The 13,077-nt window shown below is 42.4% G+C and overlaps 1 protein-coding gene across 1 annotated transcript in view; it reads right to left on the reverse strand.

Moving 5' to 3' along the window:
* Positions 1 to 895: 895 nt before the first annotated feature.
* Positions 896 to 13,077, reverse strand: part of LOC306932711 (HHIP-like protein 1) — a 34,791-nt gene continuing 22,609 nt past the window's right edge. The window contains exons 6-14 of the mRNA XM_079514613.1: positions 10,293 to 10,405; positions 8,559 to 8,699; positions 7,757 to 7,831; positions 7,323 to 7,449; positions 5,653 to 5,798; positions 4,986 to 5,067; positions 4,736 to 4,818; positions 4,142 to 4,444; positions 896 to 3,248 (exon numbers count right to left, since the gene is read on the reverse strand). Of these exons, the coding sequence (XP_079370739.1) occupies positions 2,494 to 3,248; positions 4,142 to 4,444; positions 4,736 to 4,818; positions 4,986 to 5,067; positions 5,653 to 5,798; positions 7,323 to 7,449; positions 7,757 to 7,831; positions 8,559 to 8,699; positions 10,293 to 10,405 (1,825 nt within the window). The 3' untranslated portion in view covers positions 896 to 2,493. The remainder of the gene's footprint in view (positions 3,249 to 4,141; positions 4,445 to 4,735; positions 4,819 to 4,985; positions 5,068 to 5,652; positions 5,799 to 7,322; positions 7,450 to 7,756; positions 7,832 to 8,558; positions 8,700 to 10,292; positions 10,406 to 13,077) is intronic.

The following is a 13,077-nucleotide window of genomic DNA, read 5'->3' on the forward strand; positions in this document are numbered from 1 at the left end:
GGTCAACTATTACCACAAGAGGGCGACTAAGACCCAATTTAGGCAACACAAAATTGCCTATTAGGCTATGCACCTGAATAACTAACCCAATTGTTGGGTAAAGTCGTTTTAAACTCGCACTGTTGTTAGGTTAGACACTGGACTGCGCCATCTTCATTGTGCATGTGCATGTGTGCACGCACACGCACGCACACGCACACTTTCAGTCGCTTTAGTCTCCAAATCCCCCTCCCAGGCGGCATTTCTGCCGCTTATTGCACGGAGCCTGACGGTAGGGCGCCGGCCTGTGCTGATCATGCTCCAGGCAGAGAACAACAACTGGTCGAGAGTCAACACACACCATTAAGCTGACACAACATCTGGTCGCGGTGTTTTGGATCTTCAAAATAAGGGTTGAACAGGGCGATATCCTGGCATGTTATTAATTAATCCTGGCGGAAATTGTGTTAATCATTTATTTTTAGAATGCATCTACCTGTAGCCTATCATCCAAAAAAACAAAGGAAAGGGTAAGGAAAGCAGGAACAGTTTCAATATGATTTTACTGTATATGCTATTGTTGTTGTTGCTGCGAGAGTGAGGTCTAGCCAACACCAACTCGGGATTCCTGGATCGCTGCCCTCCACAAATTCCTATCCAGCATCAGGTTCTTGAGCTCTGCAGTGTTGTTAGCCAAGCTGTCACGCCGCAGCACGACTACATAGGTGGTACGCTTCTTTCCCCTCCTGGCTTATATGCTATAGGCTACTGTACTGTAGTAACAAAGTTTGCCTGTGTTCATTATTTTAATTGGCTTACCTTTTCCAACTTGACTGTTCTTAACCCATGTGGAGTTTTAGTTGGATGACTGTATTAATAGAGTCAGGCATTGAATAGAAAAAACATTCAGCAGTGACCTTTATTCATACTGCCAGGCACCCTGTGCCCATAGCTGTTTATATAAAACATGAAACATTGTACTCCATAAAATTATACAGAATGCCCAGCATTTTCTCCATAGATTTTTTTTTCTTTCACATCTGTTGAAAAAGTTTAACATTTTAAATGAAAACTGTGACAAACATGCCTACTAGAACATACAATATGTGGATAAACAATGTATTAACTGAATATGGTTGTGATTTGCACCACTGAAAATACATTCTGTTTGTTTATTGGCTCATGGGTGTCTACTGATGGACACTGCATACAGTATTTAATCAGCGAGCCAGATTTTTTTAAAGCATCTGACTAAGGCGAAATCTGTTAAAAGGATTCTTAAAGGACCACTTCACCACTTTTCAACCTATCTTCATATAATAGGTCCTCACTAATAATCATGATAAAATGGCATGATTTTTTTCTACTCAGTCTGTGTCTCATAGGAAGGCTGTGGGCAGTTTAGAAACCGTCTTCCAGTGACATCATCATTAGGCAGATCTTTTTTTAAACAAGATTCTTTTACAAATTTTTTTAGATTTTCATTATCGTGAGAACGATGGCTTACATTTTCGCATTGCAACTTTTCAGGACTAGAAAGCCTGCAGTTTCTATTAGCTTGTATTCCCCATCGATGATGTCACTGGAGGACGGTTTCTGAACTGCCCACAGCCCTCCTATGAGACACAGACAGAGTAGAAAAAAATTGCGCCATTTTTTCATGATTATTAGTGAGGACCTATTATTATATGAAGATAGGTTGAAAAGTGGTCCTTTAAAAACCTTAAATATTATTTAAATTTTAGAAATAGTTAATATTTTACTCAAGTGGGACTACGCCAGTCGCAAGTTAATGATGTAATTTGTCCATCTGTGATCCAACAATAAACAATCGTACCTAAACATTAAAAAAAAGCATTAAAACAATATTTCAAGCATGTTTGTATTAGCACATGCAGATACATTCCATAGGGCTGGACCACATCAACTTGCGACGGGCGCTGTACCCCTTGAGCAAAACATGAACCATTAGGATATTCATGCCTCCGTCCTCATCCTTGGCGTTGCATGACGTATATACTGTATTTACCCCTTTTCTCTTCTGACATTACATTCTCCTCTCCCCAGTTTCCTTAAGGCCAAGATTTATGGTCAATATAGGTATAAACTGAAAGGGAAGTTTTGCCTATAGCAGCATTTTATGCACAACATAAAGCAAACATAACAAAACCAAATTAAACAGAAATATCAAAGAAAAATACTGGTTTCGACCAAATGGTTAAATTACATTCCTTTGTGTAATGGTTATCCTCCTGTGTATGAGGACCACACACAACTACAGTACAGCGACAGTTGCCATTTAATGTCACCTGTCAGTATCGCTTCTTCTGCATGCTCTTGTGTGATAGCCATCATGACAATTAACCTTATTGCTGTGATAACTAGAACACATTCCTATGTTCTCTTCTTCTCCTCGCCACTCATTCCCACCACTTCCTTGTGTCATCACCACAAATCACCTCCTATGACCCCTGCTTTTGTTCCTAATCGTTTTGAGTTCTGTCTGTTCTCCCCTCATACCCCTGTGCTGTAACCGCAGATGACCCCAACGTCCTCCTCATGTGAGCAGTTATGCTTTCCGATCTTTGACCTCTTGCACTCCAGCAGCGACCTCTCGCCGCCCTCGCACTCCACGTCATCCAGTAGGATCCGGACATGGTCGCCTGCCTCTCCCAGCACGGCCCTCTTCATCGCAGCCAGCGCAATGGTGAAGCCGAGCTGACGACATACCACCGTCGCTGCCTTACTGGTGAAGAGATCATCGCATACTGTCCCCCACTCTCCACGAATGTAGATCTCCACACGGCCTCGGTCCAGCAGGCCGTCAGCACTTACCAGCCGCACCGTGCCGGCCCGCAGTTTCCTTCTCCTCTTGAAACCGTGACCCCTGGCTCTTTCTCTGGGTCTCTTCTGCACCTGGTTCCCCTCCCCAAGGTTGTCCAGCTTATCCCCCAACCGTAGCTTCTCTTCCTGAGTTATGAGTACGGTGGGGTTGGGCTTGATTGACGTGGGTGGTTTGGGGGTCCAATATAGTGGCCGGTGGGTGGTCATCAATTGGGGGCGACGCGTAGGGGTTGGAGTCGCCTGGGCTCGTCTCAGGGAAGTGGTTACCGCTGTGGTGGCGACAGGTTGTGAAGTGGTCCTAGGGGGGTGCTGGTGGGGTCTGCGGGCTTGGGGGGTGGGGGGTGGCCGGTGGAGGGCGGAACCATCTCGTCTTCGTGTGTAAGGCGTGGTTATATGAGCTGTAGCCATGATGGTGGAGTGATAACCTGATGGAAAAACACAATTACCCCCTTGTTTAAACATGTGTAAAATAACACTTCTGACAGATGACAAAATAAGAAAAGAGTAGGACCAATTTGTGCTATTTGTCAGAATTTGTTGAAACTAGGAATGAAAAATAGGTTTCTTGAACCTAGATTCTGTGAAAGCTACTGGACTGGAAAGAGGTTTGACATTGGACAGCAGGGACATAAAAGACAGACACACAAAAAAGATTGTCCAAACTGAGGCATTTATTCATATGCAAAAAGATTTATTTAAAATAAATAAGGCCATCATTTCTGATTTAGACGCAATAGTGCAAATTATTTGTCTCTATACACAATTAAGTACCTTTGTTCCTGCCATAGGTTTTTCTACTCACTAATAACTAAAACATTTAAGAAGTTATGAATGAATCTACTTTATAAGCTAATGCCAGCACTGTACCTGAGTTCATTAACACACTTGCAAATCACTGATACTATCTAGCACCTACAGAATGATCTGCTCAATGTTCTGAACTTATCCAGAAGTTAAGACATGAAATATAGTGCAACTAATTCATTTAATTATTTGGAGCTAGTAGCCCTGCATCATCATGACTTCACTAGAAGACTAGAAGAATTTATCAGCCCCTCCAGGATTTGGCAGAATCATCCTGTGATAATTAGCATACACATTTATGTGAAATCTTTATTTACACTAACACTCTGTTTCCTGAAGTAAATTATTGAAAATTGGAAAGTAGGAAGGTACGGAGATGATTAAAAAATAGTAATAATAATAAAATCCAGTTTGCATTGTATACTATACACATTTCTGGAGGGTCTGAAAATTAGTTTCAGTTACTAGAGATTGAAAGCGTAGATTAAAAATAAAGCGCAAAAGAAGAGAGGACCTGGTCTGATGCTTGTGGCTAGTCCCAGGGCTGAAGTGGGGGCAGTGGGTTTGGCGGTCGGTTTAACACTAGGCCTAAAGGTACGGCTGGGTCTTGTGGCAGCCTTTGTTGTCGCCATTGTAGTCTGCAACGTTGTGGTTGTTTCTCTTGTTGTTGCCTTTATTGCCGTTGTGGCTTTCGTTGCTGGTTTTCTCGTTGTCGGTGGTCTTCTAGTTGTTTTTCTTGTTGTTGGTATTGTTTTCCTTGTGGTCGTTGTGGAAACGGTTGTAGTGGTTGTGGTTGGTTTCTTGTTGATCACAAATTCTGCAGGAAGAAATGGGTGCAATAAACCAATCCGCTCAAAGCAACAGAAATTGACATGAAATATTTTCATTATTAAAAAAAAAAAATGTTTTTGGCTTTTGTGCCTTTACTGATAGTTACAGTGAAGACAGACAGGAAAGAGGGAGAGAGACATGCAGCAAAGGTCGTCATGAACGGGACCCGAACACACGACAAGCTGTCAGGCCAGAGCCCACATGAGCCATGCGCCCGGACCACTAGGCCAGTGGACGCCCCTAAATATTTTCATTCTGTTGCATTGTTGAGCCTTACCTTCCTTGGGGTGGAAGTGAATCAGCTTGCCCTTTACCTTGACTGGGCTGGGCTTGATGCTGCATTTACCTGGTGCAGCTCTCCTGTGTTGCAACAGTGGATAAATTGCACAAGGCATATTAGCTAAGCTATAATGGTCAATTATTGGAAAGATCGCAACTTGCTTATTAAACTAAACAATGGTTTATCTATAAACAACTATTAAGTCTAAACCATAGCTCCCTGTGCAGGTTCTATGATCCTTTCTCACCTGGAAGGGTCCACTATCTTATAGATGACTCCTGCTTTTGCTGTTGCGCTTGGAGCTCCTGTGGCAAGAAAATACAGCTCACCTTGAAGAGGAGATAAAAACAGGAAAGCAAGATTATGAGAGGGATTGAGAGAGAGGAAAGAATGCAGGGAGGGAGGAGCAAATGAACAGATGAAGATGGGAAGAGAGAGGAAAGATGAGTGGGGCCGTGGACAAGGAGGCAGGCGGCAGAAAGAAAAGGGAAAGGAGAGGAGACGGTAAGAGAAAAACAAAAAAGAGTTATTGTAAAAAGCATTAATGGCTATGGAGACTTGGCATAAACCAATCTCTTCCTCTTCAGTCTCAGAGAGAGAGAGAGAGAGAGAGAGAGATGAGTCAAGACGAGCAGCTAGAGTCTAGCAGCTAGACTGCAGTGAATGCAGTCTATAATTCTTTGAAGCCATTAAAGCTTTGAAGTCTGGAATTCTCTAGTGGGGAAACTGTGCTCTTAAAAGTGTCACCCAAGAAGACCTAGAGAGGAACATCTGCACCACTCGTACAGTGCTTTGGGCTTATTGAGGCCCTATTGTCCTCATAAGACTTGGCTGGGGGTGTCATATGTCCTGTGAAACTGTCTCTGCAGTCCCCTCCAACACACATAGACACACATGAATTCTGCACACAATACCTGCTTCATCCTCAGCAAAGGAGATGATGTATTTGTAGTAACTGTTGATGAGCCTAGGGAATCGACAGGTCTTGTCTCTTCCCATACAAATCTCAGTGTACTTCCATTCACCCGTAGTGGTATTCTCCTTCAAGGACATCAGACGTCTACACACATGCACGCGCACGCACACACGCACGCACGCACGCACACACACACACACACACACACACACACATACAGACAGCTGTAACAGAACTGTAGTGATGCATACTTTATTTGTGTACAAGTTTTTTTTTTTTTTGTGTGTGACTATTCTCATGGCCGACCCCTGAACAGTGTTTGTATCAAGTTTGGTGCAGATCGGATGTTACATCTGTGACTTGGCCAATAAGGGACCACCATTCTTGATGTTGATGTACGATGATTAGAGCGCCCCTCACTTATATATAGGCTACTGGGGGTGGGGAGGGGTGCGGGGGTCCCCAGCCAAAAACGTTGAGCAAAGCGAGCAATTGGAATTAACGGTATAGGTCGGGAATGCAAGTTTGAAAAGGTGGGTTTTGAGGTTTTAAACGGAGCAAGGGTGGGGTCAGCTTTGATGTGAGCTGGGAGTGAGTTCCAATGGGCGGTGGCGGAAAGAGAAAGCCCTGTTACTCCAGGCTTGATGGAGAGATGGTTGTGGGCATAGATATATATAAGAAAGCTAGATGGCTCACCCGCGCTCTGGCCAATGGAGAGCGACGTTGCTACGTGGCGGCCATCTTACCGAGGGGCAGCATAACATTGTGTCTATGGGGCATGTACTTTTAAATAACCATAACTTGCTAAATTTTCAACCGATTTTCAAACGGTTTGGTTATAAACGTCAGAGACGTCCGCATACTTATATGCTTTTATACAACGTTCATATAAAAAATAAAATTAAGCAGATAATAAACCAACCCGTTTGTAAATCCGTCAAGATTTGAGGGAGTTATGACTATTTTTGTTTGAGCTGCCATTGAACATACTGTACTGTAGCCCCTCAGCAAGATGACCCAGTGAAGGTCACAGAGAACTAGTGTCTCTCTGGATCGGGTTTTGGTGGGCAGGCGGCCGGCAGCAGAGTTTTGCACATAGTGGCACCGCATAGGAGGATATTGCAGACAGTAGTCGAGTCTGGATGTGATGAAGACGTGGATGAGTGATTCTGCAGCAGTTTGGGATAGTGTGGGACTGAGGTGGGCAAAAAGTAGGATGACACCAAGTTTGCGGACTTGGGTGGAGGGGGTGGCAATGGAATTGTCTATGTTCAGGGATGTAATTATGTAATGATGTACGTATGGGGCATTAAGCAACTAGTCGACTAGTTTACTAGTCGACTAGTAAATCTACTAGTCGACCAAACAAAAAAAAGTTATTTTTTTTTATTCTTTATTTTTCCCCCGATTTTGTAGGCCTCAAGATCAGGTAGATTATAGTTATAGTCACCATGTACACAGTTTTTAAATGTACAAATATTTATTTCCAAAAACAAACAAACATAATAGGTAGTTAAACAACTAGTCGACTAGTCGACTAGTAAACTAGGCAACTAGTAAAAATGACTAGAAGTGAATGCCCTGTCGTATGTAGTGAGTAGTGACTGCTTTAAGCATTTGAAGATACAGTACACAACAATACCATACAACTCGTAGTATAGTACATACCCGCTCATGAAATCCCCAAAGATATAGATCCCATTTAGATTGGGCATCTGACAACCTCTGTAAATGTACCCTCCAGTAACTGACTTGCCCAGTTTGTGGGGGTAGGCAAAAATAGGCAAGATGTCATCTGCACAGAGATAAACACAAGTCATCAACAAAGGGGTTTAACTTTTTTTTAGCTTTCTAAAGTGTATAATTTTGTTTACCGTAAACAATCTCTGTTTCACAATGAGGTCATGCACACACTCCACTTAAACCCCAACATCCATATTGGGGAAAGCTTTCCCCACAATAGCAGACAACTGAAAATACACTAGTATAGAGCCCTGAGGGACTCAACTATATGGGGTTTAAGTGGTTAATATATAAAATGATTTAAATTGAGTGTGGACACAAAATGGAGGGAGTGAGAAGGTGAGTAAAGATAGACTCACCTAATGAGGAGTTGTGACAGAGTTTACGATCATAGCAGCTGAATCCTTCTTTGGCCCTCCATCCATAGTTCCCTCCTTCAAAGATTCAATGATACATGTAGGGCAACTTAGCAACAATTCACAGTTTCTCAGAGTATTATTTTAACTCGGCTTATGAATGTATACTTTGAGTTATACATGGATAAATCAAATGAACACATAGGAATTTACAGAGTAGTTTCTAATACAGAATCGTACGGAATATGTATTATACCGAATATCCAGTATGTACAGCATGACTTTTAAGATGGGCTACTCAAGTAGGCTACTGATGACTACGTTAAAACTGTACTGTTATAACTATGAGAAAACATCCAATTTCTACTATTTACACCTGTTCTGAGTCTGCTGAGCTAGTCATATGAATGCTTTTTGCACACAAACACGGAAAAATGTAACCATGTATAATTGAACTCCATGTTAAAGGCCATACCTTAATAATAACAACTTATTATTGGTTATCCCAGGATAGCTGATATTATTAATTGAGAGCTCCTGTCAACTGAGAGGTGCCTTTGGCATCTGAATTTCCCCCAGTGGAGAACAAAGCCGGTTGAGGTGGTTCGGGCATCTACTGTAGTATTGATGCCTCCTCCTGAGGTTCACCAGGCAAGCCCAGTTGGGAAGAGGCCACGGGGCAGACCGAGGACCAGCAGGTGGGGGAAGGGAAGCCTGGGATCCTCTGCTGGAACTGTTACTACTGTGACCATCCAAGGGATAAACCGATGAAGATGGATAGATGGGTGGACTTGTGAGAACCTACCTTTTACAATGATGTCCACTTCCTCATATTTGTTCTGTCCTACGTCTCCGCAGAACATCCTGCCTCGTCCCCGGCCTGTCGTAGGATCTCCCCGGTCAATGGAGCAGCGCCACATGTTACGTACCCCGTAAGCATAGATCTCTGCAATGGAAGGAAGGTAAGTCATGTGGGCATACCGTATGTAGGCTGTTATACATCTATTAAACCATTTAAACTAGACATCAACCAATCTGTTGAAAATGGCATTTCTCAAGAAGATTTCAATCCTTCAGTGAATTGACACACCGTGCCACAACGATCACCAATTACATACTGTACACGTAATTCAGGCAGACTGAAGTCAAGTCGCATCCAACCCTTCCGCGTTCAGCTTGGGCCGCCACTGCACTTCCGGGCGCCATTGCTAGTGGACGTACGGTAGGCTACGTGTTTCTGATATTTTAGACCCATGTATTTTGTTTGTCCCACATCATGATTTAAAAACTGCCTGCCATCACATGCCAACTCTTGAGCCGAATGCGAACGAAAATAAAAGCCTGGGTGCAGAGGCTACGTGCCAACTAACTCTGTTTGCACCTTGCATGTTTTACACCAGAGCGTGCATGTGTGTGTGTGACTGAGAGAAAGAGAAAGGTAGCTATGATAGGCCTACAGATATTGCGCGTGAGAGAGAGAGATATGAGCGCAGATTATGTATTCCTCATGGGTGCGAGAGATAGTCAGTCAGTGCGTGAGTAGTGAGAGTGGATGAGTGGGAGGCAGCAGTGTAATAACTGGAAAAGCTGCCGTTTTTAAAAGGAGATTTTAAGACGTTTTTAGCTCATGTCATCATGTCAACATCGAAAGAAAAAATAGAGTCCGCAACACTGGTAAAGAAACTCAGCTCCACTGTTTTAATATTGATTCAACGTTTCAATCAACAGGATCTTCTTCAGGAATACTATTCATACTAATACTATTCATAGTATTCCTGAAAAAGATCCTAGTGATCGAAACGTTGAATCAATAATGAACCAGTGGAGCTGAGTTTCTTTACCAGTGTTGCAGAATCTTCCTTTTCTTCCTGTATTGCCGTTTGTCCAGCAGGGCACCTGGGCCTCTATCATGTCAACGTCGCCACACAAATAATACTATGAAACTATGAAAAACCATAACATCAAATACCGTATTCAAATGAAATAGTGTGGTTTAAAGAACTCAACTTGATACATTTTTGTTCCCTACAAAATCACGACTGTACGTTTACTAGCAATGAGTCGGCTGGCGACCGGAGGTGCAGCGGCAGCCCAAGCTGAACGTGGAAGGGTTGGATGCATATAGAGCATTGCATACGGTCATGATCCTAATGGTTCAATCTATGCAGTCTATTTAACCAGAACCACATTGACTCTTTCATTCTCAACGTCTCTCTGGCTGCTACCATAAATGACAGCTCATCAGTCAACCAACTCTCTCCTCTGTGTCACAGTTGAGCCACACCGCCAAATACAATGCAATATCATTGCAATAAATGGTTGACATCTTGACTGAGCCTAAACTAATGCAAGCAGATGATACATGTAATGATGAAATCCGTATGAATGAATTTGCTTCTATGAAGTCCATATCCAACTGCTATGAAGGTGAAGTTCCAGTAAAGTTCCAGTAAAGTCTTACCAGATATAATGACATTAGATTATTTCTATGCCTTGGTAGATTTGAGTGTCACCATGTTTATTTGGCACAATGCCTTACCTGGGAGTGCTTCCTTCTCGTCCAGGAAGGGGTTATCTGAGGGGATACTGTAGGGGGCGCCATCATCGTTGTTGTCAACATCAATGCGCAGTGCCTTGCCTAGTAGAGTGGACCTTTACACAATACAGGCGAAAAATTAGATTCTATCGAAAATTATATTCTTACATTTTGTAATTCGAATTTTAGCACTTTTTTGAGTGGGGAGTAAAAATATACGTATACTTAATGTGGCATAGGCCTATCTGCTTCTTTAAATTTATTTTATTTTCTTCCCCCCGATGCATTCACACTCCCAACACAACATATTTTGCCGCTTGGTTAGGTTCTGCAAATGTCAGATGTCTCGAATCGGTGATTTCGATTAGAATATGTGTGCGGTGTGGTAGGGGGGTGTATGTATTTTGTGGCATTACATTGACCATAATGCCTTGTAGCTTTCTATAGTAACATTTGCTGTAAATACTGTCTGTAGTTAAATATAAAAATAATATGCACTTTTACACCCACCTTCAGTCTCTCTTGCACCCTCATCTTTTTCCTTCTCCCTCTTCCCATCCTCAATTTTGTATTCCTTCATTCCCCTTGTTTTTCCCTCCCTTACTCTCCATACTCCTTTCACCCTCTTTCCATCCCCCATCCCTCTTCTCTCCCCCACATACCAGCAATGTGTGGTGGCTCGCAGTGTGTAGAGTCAATATTAGATTTGGCAGGGTGTAGTCTCTCCCTCATGCCCAGCACAACTAATACAAGCATGTCAACAAAACCTCTCATCACTTACCCTTAGCAACAGCAGTGTGGATTTCAATTTTTCTACGTATAGCCTATGTTTGTGGTGCAAAATATAGGCCTTCTGTTTCTAATGTGTACAATCAATTGGGTCCCAATGTAAGACGACATTGCTCAAATTTGGGGTCTGAACTGAAATAGTTTGAGCAGCTGTGTCCTCCTTTATAGGCCTATTTGTTTTAACTTTTCTAGTTAGAGAGCGAGAGTGAGAGAGAGAGAGAGAGAGAGAGAGAGAGAGAGAGAGAGAGAGAGAGAGAGCCCCAGTAAAGAGACACAATGAAGACAACACCATCATCATCAAAGCAAAAAATTACTATTAAATGTACACATTTAGTCAATGAAATGTGACTATTTCTTAAATACAATCAAACATGGCCATCCATGTTTGGGGAAGTACAGCGTTTTAAAGCTTGCAACACTCATTGATTCTGTTCTTCCAGAACCGTGCACCCGTGACATTATGACGTGGAAATACTCAACCGAGTGCTTGCTTTTGCTTTCTTCTTCAACACTCATTGATTCATCAGTATAATTCTGAGACTGTAGTAGTATGGTGGGAAAGTAGCATCCCTGGCCAGACAAGTTTGCGGTTCAGACAGTTGGCCTGGTGAATATCACACGCTGGTTTTACACTGCCCTGACTTACCACTGCACTACGGGACTGAAGGGGTCACATTGTGTTTTATTTTTCCTGGAAATTGTCTCGGAAACGGCCCTGGATTTACCCTATATATATATTCACCGTTATGGTGGCTGCCTTTAGCCTTAGGGCTCCATTTTCGTCACCGCTAAACCCCTTATCCCTAAACTTCTTTGCCTTTTTTGTTTTACTATTTTGAAAAACATTTTTGAATAGTTCAACTAGCCAATCTACATTGACATGTTGTGAGCTTGTAGACTGGCCATTTTAACTATTCAAAAATGTTTTTCATAATAGTAAAAAAGGCAAAGAAGTTTAGGGATAAGGGGTTTAGCGGTGACGAAAATGGAGCCCTTAGTGTGGAAAAATACATAGTTTTCAACTCAAGGCTGATAGTGAACCTTGTGGTGCTGCCACATCACAGTCGCCACAGCATATCATCTGCCTCCATCTCACCCTGTCCTCTGCCTCCTCTTCTCTCAAATGAACTAACTTCATGTTCTCTTTCACTACATCCATATTTAGTGGCAGCGGTGGCCGAACGGATAGCGGCGCGGTCTAGATACCGGAAGGTTCCCAGTTCGAATCAGCCGTCCGACACGTTAAAATTACCACCGCTGAAATGCCCTTGAACAAGGCATCAACCACTACGATGAAATGTGTTCTATGAGCAGGGCCTGGCTGGAAACAAGTTCTTGAGCTTAGCCCAGATACCCTGGGTAAATATAGATTTAATTTCATTTAATTTCATTTCCTCTTGGGTCTTCCTCTAGGCCTCTTGCCTGACAGTTCCAACCTCAGTATCCTTCTACCGATATACTCACTATCCCTCCTCTGTACATGTCCAAACCATCTCAGTCTGGCCTCTCTGGCTTTATCTCCAAAACATCTAACATGGGCTGTTGTCCCTCTGATGTATTCGTTCCTGATCCTATATCCATCCTTGTTACTCCCAGAGAGAACATTTACATTTTAGTCTCTGCTACCTGTCTTTTCCTGAGTGTGACTAAACCATACAATATAGCTGGTCCGTCTTGTACACCTTGATTAATATAATAATATGTAATTAATGTTATTAATTAAATAATTACATATTATATTAAAAACATTATTATTATATACCCATATGATTATCCCTGCAGTGGTTATTTAACATCAAATCCATCAACCATTGTGATTCAATCAGGTGTGACAGCCAGTCAGCATGAGGAATGGCAGTTGTGCGCTATAGGTGCTAAAAATGAACTCATCCGTAAAAGACATTTACAGACGTGCCTTCATGACTGCACAACAAATCAATACGCATTCATACGTACACAAACACAGTGGATCCATGTAAACATAGATGCATACATAATG

This window comes from Electrona antarctica, assembly GCF_951216825.1.
Source record: "Electrona antarctica genome assembly, chromosome: 11".
In the NCBI taxonomy this organism is placed as follows: Eukaryota; Metazoa; Chordata; class Actinopteri; order Myctophiformes; family Myctophidae; genus Electrona; species Electrona antarctica.